The sequence below is a fragment of the Pelodiscus sinensis genome, chromosome 1 (genome assembly GCF_052426305.1).
Source record: "Pelodiscus sinensis isolate ZL-2025 chromosome 1, ASM5242630v1, whole genome shotgun sequence".
Lineage (NCBI taxonomy): Eukaryota > Metazoa > Chordata > Testudines > Trionychidae > Pelodiscus > Pelodiscus sinensis.
The window spans coordinates 184054743-184078237 of NC_143052.1; the positions used below are offsets into that span (position 1 = coordinate 184054743).

General features: G+C 38.9%; 1 protein-coding gene across 4 annotated transcripts in view; it reads right to left on the reverse strand.

Annotated features, from left to right (window-relative positions):
• Window positions 1–23495, reverse strand: part of APP (amyloid beta precursor protein) — a 313107-nt gene that overhangs the window by 11363 nt on the left and 278249 nt on the right. For 2 of the 4 annotated variants that reach the window (XM_089773560.1, XM_075910226.2), the window contains 2 exons: window positions 17007–17060; window positions 4819–4919 (listed from right to left, as the gene is read on the reverse strand). In XM_089773560.1, the coding sequence (XP_089629686.1) occupies window positions 4819–4919; window positions 17007–17060 (155 nt within the window). The remainder of the gene's footprint in view (window positions 1–4818; window positions 4920–17006; window positions 17061–23495) is intronic. The other 2 variants (XM_089773561.1, XM_089773555.1) reach the window with 1 other exon arrangement.

Here is a 23495-nt window from a genome sequence, read left to right on the forward strand (position 1 = left end):
TGTGTCGAAAGAGGACTTTTTTCCAAAATTTGGCACAGTGTTGATGCACCAAATATCTGAAAAGTCTCTTTCGACAGGAAAGCAGAAAAAGAAGTTTCTTTTTCTGATTTATCTTCGCAGTGTAGACCTAGCCTAAGTACCTGGCTAGCCAGGGCATTAGCATACGATACACTAGCTTGCCACACTCTAAGTTGCTGAGTAGATTCTGCCATCATTCATTAAAAAGTTCTGTAGTGCACTCTGACATACATTCACATTTTGGCTTGGTGCGCACTAGGTCTCTGTGTAGGCAAGCCCTAAGTGTATATGCATTAAATAGAGGAGAAATTATTTGCACTTTATTGTATCTTCATTTAGCCAGCAGGGCAAGTTAATGTCACTATGACACTTTCTTCATCTTAAAGAGCATAATACTCAGCTGATTTCTTGTGTCAGTCTCCTTTTTTAAATTCTCATCTAAGAATCATAAAGAGCTGTATCACATTTGCACTTGTTAAAGAAAACAGTCTTCCATGAAAAGATATTAAAACATGCACATTAAATATGCTGTTCCGTTACTGTCAGCAAGAGATGTTTAAGCAATGTTAATAATGCCATGTAGCAAACACAAAATGTAGAGAGTTTGCCGTGTTAATGTCTCTTGCCAATTTTACATGCCTATAAACAAAAACAAGTGAATATACTTATTTTAAATTTAGATAATTTGCTTCTTACAGGTTAGCAAAAGAGCAAGAGCTGAAGGATTTTCAGGTATTATGATATTTCTAACAGACAAATATTCATTAATAGAAAAATAATTGCAACTTCAGATCAATTACTAATTGCAGCCCTACATTATCTACTATATATTTGAGAGTTTGTGCATCTGTCTAGCTGTCCATTTGTTCAAGAAATCCTAAATGCTAAGAGCTAGGACCACCAAATTTGCAATGCAGCTTCCTCATATCATAACTTAAAGCAAGGTCAGGGTTTGATTGTTCCAGGACAATGGGATGTGCCTGGAATTCAATTGTTTCTCATAAAATGAAAGGAAGGGGTCTGGTAGGAGGGACAGTTGTACTGTAGAATTTACCACAAGATCTGTATTTCTGTTCCCTAGCTGGGCAACATGTATCCCCCTCACAGCTGTTCAGGTACTTCTCACCTGGTCCAAAGCTGCTGTGGTAAAAGAGGGCTGGGGTAGTCTTTTCTCCCTGGGATAGGTATAGATATGCTCTAAGACATGCGTTCCTAAACTGGGGGAGGGGAGCATGAAGAAATTCGGGGGGGGAGGGGATACAAGGCGACCCAGCCCTCCCTCCCCCCCCCCCCCCCAAGTTTTGCTGCTATTTTTCTTTCTCGGCCCCAGTCAGTTCCTTTTTCTTGCTCAAGTTTTGCTGCTATTCGGAGGTGGGGGTGGTGGTGGCGTGAGGGTTTCTCAAAAATCAAAAAGGGGGCGTGATGCCGAAAAGTTTGGGAACCACTGCTCTAAGATATGCAAGACGCTAGAGATGGGGACTGGGACAGCTATAACCCCATTGGGCCAGCAGGAGGCAGCAGTGGAGAAAGGGACAGCTACCTACTATATATTTCAGAGAGTTTGTGTCTGTCCCTTCCCTAACTGGAGGGACCTACACCCCTCCCCCAGCTGTACAGGTGCTTCTCACCTGCATACTGAACCCCAATCCCCAGCCTCACCACAGACCAATGATTTAAATAAAGAAAAACAAAACTTCTTGAGTTAAGGACCTGAGCAATGCTGGGTAAATCTAGTGTTATAATATGAATACACAGCATCTCAGTAACAATTCTAAAAAGCCTCTTTAAAAATCTTCCAGATGAGAAAAAATAATCTAAGAGAATATCTATACCTACTGTTTTCAATTTACACCTAATCGGGTGACACTTTGAAAGATAAAACTATGGCAATAAGAAATTTACTGTCATGTATTTTCAGTCACAAGTACATTTGAAAAATAAAGGAATACTAGTTCAATATATGCCTTCAATAAAAACTAAACTGGCATGATATATGAAGAGGATGACTTCCTAATTAATAGTAAGTCATGGTTCTGGCTATCAGTAGACAACACAGGATATATAGTACAATTTAAAATCAGTTCTTAGAAATACAACATTCCTTTTACTACATACAGTATATTATCTTTCCCCGCTAGCACACTAGAGGGAGCTGCAGCTCCTAACTGCTTGCACAGATATCTGCCACTGTAACTTTCTGAGTTACTGTAACTGACTGTGTGTGACACAGGCAATAAAAGGAAAATAAGTATTGAAATGGACAAGTGCCAGGTTTCCTCTCACCAGTTACCTTTCTCATAATATTTAACCCTTCTGAGCAAGGTGTGGCAGAATTTCCCAGATTAGTGCTAGTACATTTTGAATTTGCTTCTCACCCTGGGAATTCTCAATTCTCAGCATCAAAGAGATAAGTATCTTTTTACACAGTCATTACTTAGTTCAAATGCAAATTTGAGTCCCATGCTAATTTAAATTTTTTAGCATTGCTTAGGTTGAAGAATATATTTAAAAAAGAAACCTTTCAAGTTTATTATAAGGATTTTAGAACTCTAAGATAGGAGATTGACAAAAGAGGAAGCAAAAAACCAGATTTAATTATTTGCCTGTAGTACTGAAACACTACTGAGAGAATCTTTCACTACTTTGGTCCTGATCAAAAACTTTTCTCTTTCCGAATGGGCTTTGGATCTGTTCCTATTCGAAGATACAAAACTATCCAAATGAGAAAATGTATCCACAGGATTCACAGTGCACTTTCAGTGTATTTTATTGCTTACTATACAAAAACAGCTAACAAAATAAAGATATAAGAAACTGCAGTGGCAATTTAAATCTAGTGGAGAAACTCCTCCTCTGAAAATGAGTGAGAGGGGGAAAGGGAGGATGTGGCAGACCCTTTATAACCTTCAGCATAGTGTTTAGAGCATTGACATGGGAAGTCCTAACTCTCCTGGGAAGGCTAGGATGATCATCTGAGAGGCAGGATCATCTTGAACCCAGGTACACCAATTGCTGGCTGAGTGCCCTAACACCTGGGCTAACGGTTACAAGGTGAACACTGCAGCTGCTTCTCCCTGCTGCTGTTTCTTGCAAGAATGGCTTAGGTGACCTCCCCAGCATAAGGAGAGGGTTTACAGCTGTGAATGCCAAGTGGAGACAGTTGCTTAACTCCAGTTTAGAGGGAGGCAATGCAACTCCCATTGAGGCAGGGCTTAGACTATACCCTTTCCTTGGTGTTTCCTATTGGCTAGCCTCACTAATTCCCATGTCAGCATGACTTCTGCAACTCCCATTCCTAGGTCCCTTCCTCCTCTCATGCGCCATATAGGGAGTCCTCAGTCCTAGTAAATGCCTCTAGGTGCTTAGAGTTGCAGTGCTTACAACCTTTTGTGAATCTAGGCCCTGAGTGCCTGAGGGAACATGGCAATGTTTTGAGTCCAGCTCAAGTGGCCTGACTACATTTGGCCTAAGTGATATTCCAGGATTGCACTGGCATCTGAACCCAATGCCTGGGTGGGAGTGCTGCTGTGACTTAGCTGAAATCCTTTGCTTCCACCGAGGTAACGACAGAACTGAAAGTGAAAACCTCTTCGTTGTTGTTTAGTTTCTGGATGCTTCAAAATTTCAGACAAGCAGGTTGGAATACGAAATCCTAGGCCTGCGGCCTTATGTTTTCATTCCCCACCTCCATTGTCACATTTACTCTCCCTGACCTGTTTGCATACCTCGTGTTAGTAATGCATCTTAGCTGGGTTTACAGAGACAACATGGGTGAGGTAATATCTTTTAGTGAACCAACTTCTGTCAGAGAGAGAGACAAGCTTTTGAGTTTACGCTGGGCTCTTCTTCAGGCCTGGGAAAGGTAATCAGGGTGCATTTACACTGTAACGGAACACCAGCAGCTGAGTTATGATGTCTCTTGGGGGCTCAATGGGCTATTTAGTTGTGGTGTAGATGTTCAGTCTTTGACTGCAGCCTGAGTTGGGAGTCTCCAATCACTTAACCAATCTGAGCCTGAATGTTCACACCACAATTAAACTGTGCCTTCGCCAGAGTCAGCGGGCCTAGGCCAGCCATGGATTTTTAATTGCAATGTAGGAATACCCAGAGCCAGCTAAACACAAAATTGAACTGAGTGTTTAGCATAAGTAGTTAGTGTGTTGTTTATGGGCCCATTCAAGGTGAGTGGTTACCTTCATCATGAACGGTCCCTTAGAGCAATGTTACTCAACAACTGGTCCATGAGATCTCCCCTACACTGTTCAAGAAGGCAGCAAGCCAGTCCTTGGTGTCAAAAAGACTGAGAAACACTCACTTAGATGAGTTTCGCAGCCCTGAAGAAGAGTGCTATATCACTTGAAAGCTTGTAAAGTCTGTCTAATAAAAGATATTACATCACCCACCTTGTTTCCCTGATATGTTTGGAACAAACTGATCTTTCAGAAGTATTTTTACTCATGTCTAACGATGCACTGGGAGTGCACGATACAGGCCATACTTGGCATAAATGACCATACAGGTTGGTTGGTAACTGATGTACAAATATGATAATTGTTGGTTTACGTTCCCTCTCATACTAATTTTACACTGTTGTATTTTCCCTGAATCCAAAAGAATTATTCCCAATTTATACCCAACTAAGAGGAGGATCAGACTGTGTGTGTATGTGCATGAAAATTAGGTGTAGATATTTTTCCAAACCACACAATTAAAAAATGTGGGCCACAATGTCCCTGTAGGCAACGACATTATTAGCCACAATCATTCAAAACAAACTCAAAGCTTGAGTAGTTCACTTACCAATTTTTGATGATGTACTTCATATCCCGAATCATGTCGGAATTCTGCATCCATCTTTACTTCAGAGATCTCTTCTGTTTTAACATTGGTCAACCCAGAACCTGCATTGATCGCAATGAAATAATTTATTAAACTCACCACTTAAATAATTAGCTAGCAAAAGATGACAGCATAAGGCAATGGTGACATTCACATAAATGTGGTATAATGTAATGTGAAAACTGAGTTGGGGAAGAAATGAAGTGTATCCAATTCTGCCTTTCCACTGTCAATGAGCCAGTAAAATTCCTCCTCTATTAATATTTCTCAATTGGAAGTGCACACACCAAAGGTCTGCAGTATGAATAGGGCCCTACCAAACTGACAGCCATAAGAAACACGACACACACTGAAATCTGATCTCCCCTCATAAAATCTGTTGTTTTGTGTGCTTTTCCCCTATATGATACAAATTTCACGAGGGAGACTGGTGCTTCTCAAATTTGCTTATCAGTGAGGTGGCATTTGAATTACTCCTGGGCAGCCCCACAAGCATACAGCTTACAGGGAACACAGTCCTGGACCCTTGGTTTAAGAAGCATTGCTTTAAACCATGCAAAGGATCCCATTTTAAGGCTGCTTTTGATCCTCCTTACAATACTACATAAAAAAGGAGGGGGAAATCCTCACAATTTCACATTTTGAGGCCATTTTTCTTGGCATTTAGACTGTTTTCTAGCATATTTGATTTATTAAATTAGCTATTCACAATTTTTGAAAAGAGAGTGTGATATCTGTGATATATAAGATCACATTATACCACTAAATTAAAACAGAGTGGATTTTGACATTTGAAAGAGTCAGTTTTTAAAGGCATGAATAGTAAAATGTTTAGGGAGTTGCAGTAATTTTCCTTTTATCTCCAAAAAGGCTAAGACTAATTTTTCAATGTGAATGGAAACTCCTGGATCTGTTTAAGTGACATTTTCTCCTGCTCCACAAAATACATATTTGGATTAGTGGGAATATGCTCAGGAAATGCCTCTCTTTTCCAGGGGTGGTAATTAAACAACAGGGCCTAAATGTCTTCACAAACACATTATAACAAGAAACAGTTAAAAACAATGTTAAACTTATGGTGTCCACATGGTAAATACATTATTCTTATTATCAAGCATAAAGAAACATAAATATAACTAAAACATAGCAAAAGAACCTTAATTCTGACAAAATAAATGCTGTTCTTTCATCATAAAGTACCATATATAAAACACAATACAAATCCCGTTTGAAAAAGAAATGTAACAAAACATTAACAAAAGAGCTTTAAGTGCAAGTTCACAAATAATTTTACAGAAAATTATTTTCCCTTTTAAATCACAAACATTTATGCAGCAATTTTCAGAAAGCCTTTGACAAGGTCCCTCACCAAAGGCTCTTGTGTAAATTATATGGCCATGGGATAAGAGGAAAGGTCCTTTCCTGGATTGAGAACTGGTTAAAAGACAGGAAACAAAGGGTAGGAATAAATGGTAAATTTTCAGATTGGAGAGGGGTAACTAGTGGTGTCTCCCAAAGGTCAGTCCTGGGACAAATCCTTTTCAACTTATTCATAAATGATCTGGAGAAAGGGGTAAGCAGTGAGGTAGTAAAGTTTGCAGATGATACCAAACTGTTTAGGATAGTCAAGACAGAAGCAGACTGTGAGGGACTCCAAGAAGATCTCACCAAACTGAGTGATTGGGCAACAAAATGGCAAATGAAATTTAATGTGGATAAGTGTAAAGTAATGCACATTGGGAAAAATAACCCCAACTATACGTACAGTATGATGGGGGCTAATTTGGCCATGACAAATCAGGAAAGGGATCTTGGAGTTATCGTGGACAGTTCTCTGAAAACTTCCACGCAGTATGCAGCGGCGGTCAAAAAGGCAAATAGGATGCTAGGAATTATTAAGAAAGGGATAGAAAATAAGACCCAGAATATCTTACTGACCCTGTATAAAACTATGGTACGCCCACATCTTGAATACTGTGTACAGATGTGGTCTCCTCACCTCAAAAAAGATATTTTGGCCTTGGAAAGGGTTCAGAAAAGGGCAACTAAAATGATTAGGGGTTTGGAACGGGTCCCATATGAGGAGAGGTTAAAGCGACTGGGACTTTTCAGTTTAGAAAAGAGGAGACTGAGGGGGGATATGATAGAGGTCTATAAAATCATGAGTGGTGTGGAGAGTTCCGATAAAGAAAAGTTATTTATTAGTTCCCTAAATAGAAGAACTAGAGGACACCAAATGAAATTAATGGGTAGCAGGTTTAAAACTAATAAAAGAAAGTTCTTCTTCACACAGCGTGTAGTCAACCTGTGGAACTCCTTGCCAGAGGAGGCTGTGAAGGCTAGGACTATAATAGAGTTTAAAGAGAAGCTAGATAATTTCATGGAGATTAGGTCCATAAAAGGCTATTAGCCAGGGAATAAAATGGTGTCCTTGGCCTCTGTTTGTCTCTGTTTGGCCTCTCGCTTGATCATTGTCTTCAGTCCACCCTCTCTGGGGCACCTGTCGGTAGACAGAATACTGGGCCAGAAGGACCTTTGGTCTGACCCAGTACGGCCGTTCTTATGTTCTTATGTAATTCTACATATTTTAATTTTAAAATCCCACTATTAACTGATAACATTTCCTATCTAATATTGTCCATTAACAGAAAATGTTTTGATCCAGAAAGAGGATGATAAAACTTCCATAAGCAAAACTGCAGACTGTGTTGTGATTAAATATTTTCTTTATACTTGATAAGAGTAACATGTTTGCTTATTATATGTGCAACCCAAAATATAAAATAAACATGCCTTGCTTTTAAGTATTTAGGTTAAATGTAGTGATATGTAACCACACTGCTGCTGTTTAGTAACCTTAATTAATTATTTTTAAAATGTACTTTATGGTGCTTTGAGCTATAATTTAATTGCCCTATTATCGTCAAAGGAAAAAAATGACATTTTAAAATCTTATAATAAAAGTACTCAAGAGAGTGAAACAATTGCTGTGGGAATACTCCTGTCTCAAATAAAGCAGCATTTATGTAAATATGTGTTTAGACCTTTAAAAGAGAGACTGAATTAGGGACATTAAATAGCGACTGACTAATCGAATAGTCAATGTACTTTGCATGGACTACTCAATTAGTTGATAGGGCACCTCCACCTTTGAAATGTAGCAACAGCGCCATGTGGAGCCCGTGTTAGCTCGGGATTCCCCCACTGACCCCGGGTTCCATGTGGCGCTGCCGCTTTGAAATGCTGCGGGGAGCCTGGTGTCAGGCTGGGGGGACTCCTCAGCTGATCCTGGGCTCCACATGGTGCTGCCACTTTGAAAAGCCGCATGCAGTCTGGGGACTGCATGCGGCTTTTCAAAGCAGCAATGCTGTGTGGAGCCCCGGGGTCTGGCCCCAGGCTCCAAGCGGTATTGCCGCTTGCAAGTACCCCCTCCTCCTTCTCCCCTTGCTGCCTCTTTCTGATAGAGGCAGCAAGGGGGGGAGAAGTGACTAGTCCGTCACATCTGTAGACTGAATCCCGCTGGGATGCTAGTCATTTGTATATTTTTTTACTTCATTATTTGTAATTAATTCATCTACTGCTTATGCAGCTGTGCAGGACACAGTGGGTTTGGTCTGTGATGGTCTACACTCCCAATCTTTATTCCTATGTAGCCTTATTGGAGGAGTGCCCCTCAAATACCAGCTGGAACAAGGGATGTTAAATTTTGTTTAAGCAACTATTTGACTAGTTAATGGAATTTCCATCAACTAGTCAATTAGCTGATAAGTGGGGGAGCCACAGCGGGGTTATCTCCCGGCAAACTCCTAATACATTTAAAAAGCAGAAGCACAGTGTCTGGGACTGGGCACAAGCTGGGAATCAGCTGATTTCTGGATCATGCCTGGTTCCTGCAACCCCCCTGGAGATGGTACTGGGGGGAACTGGCTCTTAAGCTAGCTCCCCCCAGCACCGGTTCCTGCTACCCCTTCCCTCCCCGCTGCCTTTCTCTGATAGAGATAGCAAGGGGGGAGGAGGGACCAGTTGACTATCCGATAAGATTATGCTTATTGGATAGTTGACTAGTTGCTTATATCCCTAGGTGGAGCATCTAAGGGACTTGCCCCTGGACTACAAGCAGCAAAGATGACAGATGTTCAGAACTGTTTCCCAGACTGTCTAAAGTGCAGGGCAGACATAGAACTGACTGGCTAGCAACACTATCACAACCAGACACAGAAGCTAGGTTTACACTTCAGTTTATGCTGGTATAAATTATGTTGCTTAGGAGTGTGAATAAAACACTCCTCTGAGTGACAGAATTTACACCAGCATCAGCGGTTGTATACAAAGTGCTTCTCCCATTGACTTTTGCTACTTGTGGAAGTGGGATTTTTTTTTGATTAAGCTGATTGGTGAAGACACGCTCATGATGGACTGCAGCAGTGCAGATGTAGCTCTGTATTTACAGACATACCCAAAGGCCATGATTTTACTCTGGTTGGTTGTGTTTAGAGTGTAGCTGGGAGGGAAACATCAAAGCCATTGAGGAACTTTCTGGCTCCCCACATTCCTACTCTAGGGAAGACTGAGTCCTTTTAGGATTTCTGGGACACTGAATAGTATCTGTCACCAGAGAGCAGAAACCCAGGAAGTCGAGGAGAGTCAGTCAGGGTACCAAGAGTCAGCCTAACTACACACTGAAATCGAGAGCATAGCAATACAAGGATGAGCCTACTTTGCTGGATACTTTGTAAGCACACCCTTGTTCATTTATTTTGCTATTTTATTTTAAGTGGGCTTCTGACTTCAGTGCTGCACCATCCATTTAAAATCACTATTTGCCTAAGGAAGTCCCGGGAGGGATAAAAGGCGGTTTGAACTGGCTCTATATTTGTGAGAGGTACATTTCATGTATTATTATCCTAATATCTTTCCTCTGTCCCTTATCTTGTGTTCCTCGGTTATTGCTGTAGTACTCAGGGATAGAAATTTCATTTGTGTGTGCGCTCTGATTGACACTTCTCTGTAACAGATTATGCATTAAACATTTTTCCAAAGGAAAAACTGCATAGAGAGGGAGCTAGGATCTAGTGATGTGACTGGAACTCTTACTCCTCATGCTGCCAGTGCCACTTATCTGCTGTGTGATCTTAAGCAAGGCACTGAAGCTTGCTTTGCTTCATTTTTTTCATCTGTAACATGAGGGTGACGTACGTCTGTAAAGATGTATGAGATATCTTGGGATGGAAAGTGCTGTATAATTGCATAGGATTAATAATTTTACATATACTTCTTAAGAGTTGATAAAATCTGTGTTTTGTTAACTCTTTTTACTGCATACATTACTGCAGGGTTGTCTGAGAGAACTGCAGTGAGCAAGTTCAAAGAAGATTTTTTAAAGCTTGAAACTCAACATAAAATCCTTCATTTTAAAACTTGATGTATAAAAAAATCCCCAAATGAATCAAATTTGGCCGGTCTCTCCCTGGCATGTGTTGGTGCAGCTGTCTGCAAATGCACTGTAAATTCTCATGGAAATTATTTTTTAAAAACCCCATGTACATGCAAAGAAATAACTAGCGTGTTATTTATTAAACCAATGATTTGAAAATTTCCTATTGAAAAAAATAACTGCAAATTTTTTTGGGAGGATTTAGAACTATAAAGTGTTTGAAAATATATATAGCACATCACAATTTCAGCCAACTTCAGGAAACAGATTTGCAAATATATTTTAAAGATTTTTTTTGCTTCCAACCCAAGAATTTATTTGCCAAGTTTCATCAGAACACCAGCCTTTTGGCAAAGAAAAAATAACTCAAAGATTTATTTGAAAGAAGGAAGAAATAGCAAAGTACACAACAGAGCTACATGGTAAGTCATTGCTGTGGTTCCTTTTCTTTTTGATTTGGTTAAAACAACCAAATTATTTCATTAAAAGAAAAAAATGTTTATTCGTGGTACAAAAATTATCAATAGTTCACTTGTCTGCCCACACCTCCTCCAGAATGTCACGGGTGTTTTAATGATACTGCAAAATAAATAGTCTTTTAGGAAATCTTTGCATGTATTGGCTAGTACTATCTAAGCCCACCATAATTACAGAAGCAAGGAAGACAGAGGTTACTGAATTTGCTACAGCATTAGGGGGACAGGAAGAAAGAGGGAAATAGAAAACATTCTATGAGCACAGTTCCCTCAAAATGATTAGATAATTATTTATAGGAGGCCCCTCACATGCGACTGCCTGAGTACTGACCCCCTGTACTTACAAAAATGGTTGTGTGTGTGGAAGAGGCTGGAAACTCCCGACTTACATTTCGGCCCCGCATTTACAATGGCACCTATCATAAATGAGGGCTTGAGTTATGACACCCCCAACTAGGACACTTCCCCAGGAACAGATCGCGTCACAAGTCAGGGGCCTCCTGCATACAACAGTCTGACAGCTACGTTGGGGAAATCCTAAAAGGCCACATAATTTGAAAACCAGACAGAAACTTTAATACAAGTAGGAAGAAGTGATGCTATAATACCTGTGCACCGTGGACCATAAGACCCGTTGTCAGGTGGTGGTATTTGGATTTAGCAAAGGTACCCACAATTAAGAGCCTGATCTAACAGGAAGGCAACACTAGCATTTTTATTTGCACTGAGCTTTGGAAATTTTGGCAGTACTGAATAATAGGCTAGTTTTTCCATTTTGCCTTCACTTTTCAAGAGCAGGGCTACCAAGTTAATAAGGAGTACTGAGATGTAATGGGCTAATTTGTGGATTTTTATAATGCTATTATCATTAAAAATATATTGGGATACAGGCACTAAGAATTCAGCTATAAGAAATTAAACCATACACAAGTGACTTCTAGATAGAAAACATTTTTAATATAGCAGCACTTACAGTGCAGCTATCAGCTAGGACAGTGTTTCTCAACCTTTTTTTAAAATCAAGTGCTCCCCCTCCCCTTTAAATATAAGTACTCCCAGTACCTACAGTTTTCAGACACAATTTTTTTTCTATCATTGTAACACATTTGTTTAAACAACTTGATCGTAGCCAGGCGAGCAATGACATTTTTGGGTATAAAAAGTATAAAAATAATAAAACGCTGTAAAACTTCAAACAAAAATTCAGTTTTTTCCAAATTTCAGTTGTGTTGTTTTACTGCCCAGACTTCTCTCGAGTACCCCTAAGAGATCTTGTGCCACTGGTTGAGAAACACTGATCTAGGACGTGTTAATCTTTTCATTACGAATCCTTTCTATGCGAGAGATTTTCAAAGCTTGGCATTACATTTTGTTATGGGCTGGAGTTAATTGCTATAAAGTTCTCATTGTAAGGTAAATTTTTTGTTATAAATAATTAAATATAAATATTTGTCTAAAATTAGAATTGAAAAGAAAATACAGCTCCAGGTTGTTGGCTATGAAGTTTTGTACACATCGATATATTTTTACCTTCCTATTGACCTATTTATTCTAATTTACTTCCTTTTGTAGGAAGAGAGAAGAATATATGTATTTAGGCACAATTCTTCTTCTGTTCCATGTTTTATGAATGATATATAGGAAGCAGAGTGTGCTGAAGCACTAGGCTTCATTTCAAAAGTCTGTCATATCAGCATTAGGGAAAGTCGGTCACATTGCACCACTGACTAGAGATAATTGCTCAGAGAAACGCCTCCTTCCCCCATTTTTTTAAACTTAAACCAATGTCTCTCAAAATCTCAGAGGGGGTAGTCGTGTTAGTCTGTAACTTAAACAACGAATGGTCCTGTAGCACCTATGGGTACGTCTACACTGCAGAGGAAGATCGAAGCTGCCGCTGTCTATCTTCCAGGGTTCGAATTAGTAATCTAAGTAAGAAAGCTAATTCGAAATGAGAGAGGTGTTCCAGTTGATGCCACTAACCCTGCTTTCATGAGGAGTGGAAGGGAGAGTGTTCTCCCTTTGACTTCCTGCAGTAGACAGAACCAAAAGCTGAGTTAAACTACTTTGATTTCAGTTATACAATTAACACAGCTGAAGCTGCATATCTTAATTTGACTTTGTCCCACAGCATAGATATACCCAGAGACACTACCTACACACACACACACACACACACACACACACTAGTTTATGAGCTTTAGTGGTCACAACCTAGGGTGTGTCTACACAGCAGTGCTTAACTCGAAAAAAGCTATGCAAATTGAGCTACATCTATTGCGTAGCTTATTTCGAAATAGCTTATTTCTAAATTGGCAGTGTCTACACAGCACTTATTTCGAAATAGAGCACTCTTCCTCTGACTTCCCTTATTCCTCGTACGATAAGGGGTTCAGGAGTCAGAGTACGAAGTCCTCCAGCTTGACAGTATTTTGACATTATTTCGAAATAACTGCCTGCTGTGTAGACGCGGACTTAGTTATTTCAAAATGATGTTGCTATGTAGATGTACCCTAAGGTACTACAGGACCACTTGTGTTTTTAAGTGTTTCTCTAAGTGGGCCATGGGACCGTTCTGAGAGAGCTGCTAGTGGACCCACACCACTTTCTTTAATTAAAGGGTCTGTAGCCATGGAGCCTTGCGGCTCCCAAAGGCTCCAGTTCACTGCTTCCAGACAAAGGGAGCCATGGGAAGCAGTGGCCTGAGAGTTGCTGCTTCCTGCATCTCCCCATGGCTGGAAATGGTAAACCAGAGTCAATGGAAGGCGTAAAACTTCATGACCATGGATCCTTTAGATAAAAAAGCATTGCAGGCCCGCTTAAACTATGTTGGGGGTTTACAGAGACGTTTGTACTCCAGGTTCAAGAACAAGCCCTCTTTTCATGACTGTTTCTGCAGAAGTCTTACTACTATATAGATTGGACAGTTCTTCATATTCTCTTTAACATTTTCTGACCTGATTGCTCAAGAGAATGATAATTATTAGGTGACTAGACTCTCTATGAAACCATTGCCACAGCTGATAACACTGTGAGCAATCTTTCTGATACACCTAAGCTGCATTATTTCTCATGGTGATTTCTAATTTACTTGTGATCTCAAAAAAATCATGCTATTTGCACAGAAATAAGGTGGCTATTATGAGAACTTCCTACTTAGCAATACATAAGTCATTTTTTAAAAAATGTGTGTGGGCATTAAACAGCTGTGGGTGTTTTTTTTTTTTTAAAAAATTCTGAGCACCCACTGGCAAATCTGACAAGTTAGCTCATAGCAATACTCTTGAGTCTAGCCATATGGTGTCCAACACACTAGCCACATGTGACTATTTGACTTGAACAATGTGGCTATCTGGCTGGTTCAGCGTGGCTAGTTCGCTACAGCAGCAGTGGCTACTGCTTCAGAACTGGTTTGACACCAAAGATCTAAATGTTCATTTGTTTCCAAGCCCCCCAGGAAAGCCTGATTATGAATGACAGACATCAGTATTTTCACCCTCCAGAAGCTGAAACTGAAGCATCAAGATGATTACACAAGGACCCTTAAAGGGAAAATGGTTTGGAATCGTTATAATTTTTTTTGAAAGTATTTCACCTGCTTCTGTCCCCTTGTTACTATTTGTAGTTTTACAAACACACCCTAATATTTCATAATGTTTTTCTCTTCTCTACTGATGTATGATAGAGCAGCCAAAACACTGAAAACTAACTTTCTATACATAAATGCAGTGAAATCAACTATATTCATTGCAAAATATTTCCTTCTTTTAGTTATAATAAATTGATGTTTTATTTGTTATACATGGTTAAAATTCAGACAGAAGGATAATTTTTAAGTTTATATCATTCCTTCTGCATTTAATACTTTGTGTTTATCTATTTTAGTTGTGATTCTTGGGGTACTGTATATCCCCCTGTAAATAGCTCCGAATACTTGAAAATTACTTGTATTATAACTTCAATCTGTGATGAAAAAAATCAGGTGGGTATCTGTTGCCAGATGCTCACACTTTGGGCAGATTGGCAGAAAGTCTCACTATGGTGTTTACACATTATTTGTGACCTGGCTTGATCAGGTTTTTAAGAATTCAACGTGTCTGCTGATAATCTGCAGCAGCTCTATTTACTGATGAGATCAGAGCCTAAGTGAATGTTTAACAAAAAACCCGGCAAATAAGATTGTTTGAGCCTAATGAATAATTGTTTGGTTCATCCCAACATTGGTTGGACTTCAGCAGTGTCTTCAAGACTTCCTCATGTCAGTCAGCAGAGACCTCTGAGTTCTGTGAAAGTGTTCTAAGTTGGTGGTGAAGGATACCACACTGTCTCTTATGTATAGCATATTGTGATATGTTGTATGCCTTCAAATTTCCAACTATCACAGCCCCTCACAAAAATCTACCATTCAACCTTGGATGGACCATTCACTACACTGGTACCAGTACTCTTAGTACAATTACCACTGACAACCAAAGAAATGTACAAGAAGAAACAAAGAAGCCCATTACCAATGTTATAATAGCTGTCACTTAATGAAATGAAACCTGAATGTGGCAAATTGGTGCAAGAGTATGTCTTGTCTTATATCAATTTCTAACAGATTTCCCCTACCTCATTTATAAAAAATATTTTCCATGAATAGGGATCTCTTAGCAGCAGGCTTTTGATTATGAATATGAAAATGCCAATCAATACTATAACAAGCATAAACAAGTGAATAAAACATTATGTAGGAAAAGAAGTATGAGTAGAAAAATCCTTGTAAAGCAGACAAAGTAGGATTAAAGTATGAGTATATTTTGTGGGTGAGGGGGAATGAAAATGCTGCCTACATTGTGATATTTTTAATCTCTCTTTAGGAAGATACGTATCACACGAGATAAAAATACTTAGGTGCTATGAGGATGTTCCCTGATCCCAATATGTTTAGAATAGCATATGCTTAGATCTGTAACTGATGGGATTCCTGGCCCACTAGGCTTAAATAGAATAAATTGGCACTCTGCACAAAACTAAAAAAAATCAGTTAGAATGATATTAAAATTATATGTCCCAGGCTGAATCTTGACCTGTATGTACTTCAACTTGCTTTGAAAATGTGTTTTTTTTTTAATTGTGACATTTTCTGTAGATAGTAAATACTAGTCATTTTATCTGAAAGATTTAAGCATGGAAGACAGTGGTACTTATCCTTAGTATCAGAAATTTGGAAGAGGAAAGAGAAAGTAGATTGATTTTTTTTAATTGGTAAATGTTAAGAGTTGCTTTTAAGGAATGTGATGTTGCAGTGCTGAAATTCTGATCCAAAACCAGACCGATCTAATATCATGGCGGGGAATCAAGTTAGTCATCCCTGGAGAGAGGGTACTAGTAGAAAGGACTTCTTCCTGAGTTTGTAAAAATACTTCTGCAAAGCAACTTTGCCTTTGGAAATTGCATCAAGTGGCTGGTATTAAAAAAGTCTTGTCCCTAAAAACCTCAAAAAGTTTTAATGGCCCTCCAATTTCTAAATTGTAGAAGTTGAATCCTGCACTATTATTTTCAATTTACAAAACACCACCTATTTTTCAGGGACAAAGTATACACATACTTCCAAAGTAACGGTTTTCTATGGGTATGTTTACACAGCAGCGTAATTTCGGTATAACTGACTTTATTTTGAAATAACAAAATTCGCGTCTACACAGCAAAATATTATTTCAAAATAATGTTAAGATGAAGCACTTCTTACTCCAACTCGTGTAACCCTCATATTATGAGGAGTAATGGAAGTTGAAGAAAGTGTTCTTCCTTCGACTTCCTGCTTTATAGACAGCGCCAAATCCTGCATTAAGCTATTTTGATTTCAGCTATGCATTTGACGTAGCTTAAGTTGCATATCTTAATTTGACTTTTGCCCTGCTGTGTAGACATGCCCTATATGTGCAGTGGTGTGGCTTCCTTCTCATTTACAAAACAAAGCAAACACCTCTAGTATTCTACCTTCTGCTTTTTGTAAGCACATAGTGCTTTATATATAGATAGAGAGCGAGCGAGAGCTCAGAGGCTTGGGGAGGAAAAGATCTGTGAGAGCCCCCTTTAAAAATTCTGTCCAAGAACCTCCCCTCTATACTGATTCATGATATGACACTACAGTTTAACAGGGTTATAACAAAGAAAAGGTGATCATTTCAGCTCAAGCAGGTCACACACATGCTGGGAGAAACATAGGTTAGGTAAAAGCCATGCAAGTTATATACCTGGTCTTGTGGTCAGTCCTCTGTCTGCAGCTGGGCGGGCATCGACTGGCTCAACTGGGCATGTGCAAAAAATAAAAAAAAGGCAAACAAAAAACCCAAAATGATAAGTCAACTGCTCTTTTGTTGGGGTAGTGCAGGAGAGACATATGCCATAAACAAAGTTATAATAGCAGCAGCTGGAAAAGATTTGCCTTAAGTTAATCCTGGAAATAAAAGGAAAAGAGACGGGAACAACTTCAATAGTGTATTTTGTTGCTGACAGGTCAATCCACTGCTTTATATTCTGGATACTGCTCAAATTAGAAACTATCAAGATCAAAGAATTTTATAGTCAGTTGGGTAAGGCTTTATACATCGTATGCTTCAAAACATTTTGCTAACTTTTGAGGAGAATTGGGAACAGGAGTTGATATAACAGTCCTTTTCACAAGTTTTATTCATTGCTGATTTCTAACCCCACCTCCAATCGCAGTTAATTTTTCCAGATTATTAACTTTTGAAGGCAACAGTCACAGGTTTTAGAGAAATATATCATGTAGTTTCTAATAAATTTTGGTTTGTATCCAGTAAATTTATCTAATTAGATTACCTTCCATTTTCAGTCATATCTTTAAATATTTTATATTTCAACAGAGAGGCCATATCTGTCTGAAGACTTGCATGATACTCTTTGAAGCTCATCAGCACTAACAGTAAATAGGAAAAGGAACCTGAGCTTCATCTATAAACTTAAGCTAAACCCAAACTGAAGTGGTTGGGGAAGTTTTTTTAAAAAGTTGCTCCTCTCTGCCAAATTTATTTTACTGCTTTTGTGCTACTTTGTGTTTGCTTGTTCCCATTGTCATTGGAAGTGCCAAAATGTCACAACAAACTTGGCTTCTACTTTTCGTTGAACTGGAAATAGGGTGCAAAGTACAAAATGTGTTGTGAAAGTCACAGCCTGCTTTTCCAAACCATAGTATTTAGACAGGGTTCTGTTATGCAATTGAATTGTGGGAATGGTTATCTGAACTTTCTGAATAATGATGGTTAAACCAAAATAAGACAAAGGGTTTGTTACTGAGTACAATGGAAGAGAGAATTTTGACATTTCAACATTTCCTTTTATCCTGAATTGGGACAAAGTGTTGACATTTCAATTTTTTTGTGAATGGAATTTCTGGAAAAAAAAAACCTGTCTGGAAATGTTAAAAAACAAACAAACTTACATTCCCAAATTTAAAATGTTGTTTTCATTTACCGACCTGACCTGCTTAGTTTTGAGTCAGTTCAAATGCATTTTCCCAACATGGTGAATTGTATCATGGGAGTTGTAGATAAGAGGCTAGGTGGCCCCATTCTCTTCCATGGGCTATTGCTCCCTGACTGGAAAACATTTCCCAGAATTTATTGCAAGTCAGGTGAATGCTATGATGCCCACTCTGATCAATGAGAGAGAAATCCATATTGCACTATAAAAGATGTACTCTCCCAGGGAACATGGGTCACAGGAAAAAAGAGAGTCCTAAACTACAACTCTCAAAAGGCAATGTGCTGACAGGGGAATGTAGTTTACATGTTTTTGATGAACAGATTAGAAACAAAACACATTGGGTAAGTTAAACCAAAAATATGGCGGTTTGGGTTGAACTGAGACAAAAACCAATTTTTGTGCAAACTGCATTCTCTTGACAGGAAATCAATTAGATGGAATATTCCTAACCAACTCTGCTGTTGAGTGTTACAAGGGCTTTTCTCAGGGGGATTGCACTGCTTCCTTAGCGCACTTTATGCTCAGAAATATGGCAAAGTGAAGATGCATCAGTTATCAAACTATCTTCGTGGCAATTTAGAGCATCATCAGTAGCCTATGTGATTGCCTTCACAAGAGACACCAGAAACTGCTTTTTGTACAATGCCAAATAAAAGCATAGCCACTCAGTGTTTTCTCAGCCTTTTACTAGATTTCTCAGATCGTGGGTTACAGCCCTCCAGGGCAGCAGCATTTTTTCACTGAAAAGGACTGAAATATCCTGCTACTGCAGAAATGTTACCCTTATTCCATCCTCTGCTGTCACCATTTTTCTTGCTCTCAGTCAGTTTCTGTATTCATCTGAACATTTTTTCCTGCTTGTCTAGCACCTTTATGTTGCTGTTACACTTGGTACTTCAAAGCAGGGACTGAATATCTTGTTGCAAAGGATATATAGGCACAGATATAATAGTACTTTTACATTCTATAGGTCTGTCATTGAAAAATGAGAAGACTGAGTTGTGGGCAGGAAAAACGGTGGTAGCTATGAATAGGGAAGAAAAGGGATCTGTTTGCTCAAATGGTCCTACATATGGCTGGCTCAAAACTTCGGTGATGGGGGAAATGATAATATTTAACTCTTGTATAGTTTTATCATGCATGTTGTTAAAGTGCTTTATGAAAGGAAGGCAAGTAGCTTTGCCCTCCGTTTTACAGGTGGTGAACTTGAGAGAAAGAGGGAAGTGGTTTTTCCAAGATCACATAGGAAAGCTAAAACTGGAAACAGAACCTGAAAAAGTAACTAGTAATTTTGGTATCTTCAATTTTTAGGTGGCCAATACAATGGGCCCTGATTTTCAAAAAGTGCTGAAAATCAGCCTCCTTTTAACATTTTTTAAGTTGGACACCCAATATTGATGAACCCAAAAATCATTAATTACTTTTGAAAATCTTGGTCTGGTGCTCTTGAATCTTAATCCACTGCCTTTTCTGTACTATACTATGTCTCCATGATAGCAAAGTAGGTCTTACAATTCTGTGCTAGCTGCTTTAGTGCTATCAGTTACTTGGCAACACCAGGGGTTTGTCTTCAATGATAATTGTTTGCAGGTTTAGGGAAGAATAGCCAGGGCAGCTGCAAATGGAGTAGAACAACAGTAGTGCACATGTCTGCCAAACAATCATCAGGTTTCTCACATGGGGAACAGCCAGTGGGTGTGTTTCAGGCCATGAGGTGTATATAAAGGAGAGCACTGACAGAACTATGTTCTTTGAAGAAAGGGTGGGTGCTGGAAGATGATGTAAAAGTTGTGTAAGTCTGTAATGTACAGGATGACTATGTGCAAAGATATGATAAGAAACAAGCTACGCTGTAGTCACAGTTTTCAAGAAGTACACTAATTCTGCTTGATTCAAAACTGCATATACATGGACCTCTCATGCAGATATGGTAACTGAAGGCACAAATCAGCAAGTGCACAAAATCAGAGTCCAATGCTATTTTCCATAGAAGTTTGACCTCCCTGAAGTTAATTACTGTACCACTGTTTTTCATGATGGGATGACTGTTCAAGCTTCATCCAGTGTGCTCTTATTTAATTTTATATCTAATATTAAGATACATGAGTAGAATATTAGCATTTCTAGCACTTTAATTACTATTTAACTTGGAAGCACTCACAATGTGTTTTTCTTTCCCAAAGGAGAAGAGGAGGCACTCCATCAAAAAACTTAAAATCTAAGGTAAGGATGGTGGTACAATTTTCCATGGGATCACAACAGATGGAAGTGGTGTTTGGCCAGATCATGCTAGTTAAGGTTATGTTAACAAAAAATGTTATTTAAAAAAACAGATAAATGGTCTATTTCTCACTGAGGATAACTATTTCTATGTGGGGAAACCCACATAGTGAAATGTTATAAGCAATGGCAAAACCTTGCGTTTGACTTCAACAGACTCAGTATTTTACCCTTAGGCCACATCTATACTACCACACCAGAAAATGATCTTCTGCCTTTAATTTAGCGGGTCAAATTAAAACCTGCTAAATTGAAGGCCGAGGGCAGCTCCAGCCTGTGCCAGTACTCCTGGCAGTCCTGAGGAGTATGGGGAAGCAAATTGGAGCATTTGCTCCTCTGTTGGTCTCCCTCTGTAAAGATGGCTTAAGGTAAGCAGACACCTTAACCTGATCTTCAAGGTCTACTGTAGACCTGGCCATAGTTTCTTCAGAAGCGTTAAGGCATTATATCCAATTAAACTGAATTAGACCCTGACAAATATGATGGCCAAGTGTTACTAATTATGCTAGAAATGTTAATTTGTATTATAATTCATTGCTAAAATACAAATACCCGTGAAATTCTCTTTTCCACGTTTTTTAAATACTGTACACTATAAAAGCTCAGTCTTATTACGTGGACTTAAAATGCCTTTTTTATAACTGGAAAAGAGACAGATTTTTGCAAATCTGTAAATATTTCACAGTAACAGGAAAATAACTCACATGACCAAAGAGTTCATGTAGTCTTCCTTGAATGTAATTTCCACTTGAAACTTGGGAAATTAACTTAGTATGTAAGGGGGAAAAAGGAAATTTTCATAAGCCTGAGGATTTTATGGATCTTAGCAGGCTTAAACTTAGACTGCAGAGAAATCAATTTTTCACTGACCCCTTAACTTCTAACCAAGGTATGCAAACAAACCAAGGTATGCAAACAATTGGAGATGGAAAGCAATTCTAAGTAGAGATACACTGCTAAAACACCACTTATATTTTACACAAATATGCAATACATCAGGACATTCGGAATGAAAGTAAGACGTCTCAGATTTAAATCATTTCCTATCACAGACACAATAAAAGGATCTTTTGAAAAGCAGCAATTTGAATATAGTATATCCTGATCACTTAAGCACACTTGCAGAAGGGGGAGGTGTTATGTTGAAATATCAAATTATGACCTTAATGCTGGATTTGTTTGCACTTTTTCTCTCTTACCATCACTCAACTTCATGAATTCCTTTTTAAATGATTAATTAAAAAATCTCATGCAGCTGTGACAATGTTGAGGAAAAAAAGTCATAACATTTCAGTTAGAATCAATCTGCCACATATAAATACACATTATCTGACAGATATCAGTGTCTGTCTGAAACATTTGTAGTCTGATGTGCATGTTAAATCTAAAAAGGCAACTGATTTACCCAACCCATTATAAGAGCTTATTTGGATAATAATAATAAAGCATACTATCTTCCAAAGCTACACAGAAATAGCATTGTGTTTTGATTAATGACTGCATCTAGGCCAAATGAATAACACTCAGGATTTCTGATAACCAGCATTTGGCAATAGCTGTAAGGATACAATTTAATCTGGGTTAGTCATGAGCAGGTCACAGTCAATAAGCAAAAATACTTGACTAAATCTGAGGAGGTATGGGTGGGGGAGGAGATTTGCAGCTGGAGAGAGATGCCCTGGGGCCAGCAGCACCAGCTGCTACAGCAATGGCTACTTCAGCTGTCCTGGGGACTGCTGTTCAGGCAGCCCCCAGAGCCAGTTGCACTAGCTGATGCTCAGGTGGTTTCCAGGGCCAGCTGCCTGGGGCTTCCTGAGCAATGGCTGGATCAGCTGGCTGCAGAGGTGCTCCAGCAGTGGCCAGTGTGGCTGTCCCCAAGGCCACCTGGGCTGGCCCCGAAGCCAGCTGCTTGGGAAGCTCTGGGGTCAGCCACACCAGCTGCTGCAGAAGTCATGGAAATCTGTGACAGACATATAATCCTAATTATTTGTGAAGCAAGGGATTTGGAGAAACCTGATAAGAAATAAGGTACGAATGTAAAGTTCAAACTTGATGTGGTGGAAGAAGAAAGGATGAAGGATTTGAAGAGAGGAGTCATATACTTGTAGGTCAGATCACATCAGTATCAGCAATAAATATTAGCAGCTGTGGTTTGAATAGATTGGAAGGAAGTGACATGGGTACTAGGGTGGCCAAAGAACAGGTTTACTTGCACCAAGCAGTTCCCATTTGTCATTTCTTTAAATGTACAAGACTTTTAAAAACAAATTAAAAAATGCTGATTCTGGCCTGATATAAATATCCATTTCCAATAAAATGAATATTCTTGTCTATACAAACCCTTCCATTTCTCTTGAATGACTGTAAAAGGTTTACTAAGAGTATATTATTCAAAGGAGAGTTAATTGTGCACCTTTATTAGGAACATACTACAAAGTAGTAAGAACTACATGTCTAGATGAAATTTACCCACCCTTGGGAGCAATAAAGTGTATCCTTCAAGTAGCATCTATCATTCTTTCATTAACACACATTTCTAAGTTTCAATTAACCTTGACTGAGTTTCTCTCACTAAATTGGTGGAGTTTGTGTTTGGCTACATCTAGATGAGGATGTCATCTAGACATAGCCTTAGGGTTCCCTTTGTTAATTCTTCTAAATGTTTACATAAGCAGAAACTTGAGAGAACTGAACAGAGTTTGATAGTTCTGTTTAATGTATCTCAGGCACCTAGACAAAATTTGCCCTAGACAGTAAAATGGCCAGTGAATTTTAAATTTAACCTGTCAGATTGAAATTATTTAAAATTAAAAACATATGACTGTTTCGACTGTCCTGTCAGCTACACAAAAGTACTCTTTTAGAAGCTTTTATGTCCAGTTACAAAAGGCTGCGTGCATGCAGAATGGCTCTGAAATAAACACTGGACAATATTCTAATCAGTAAAATCACATGAA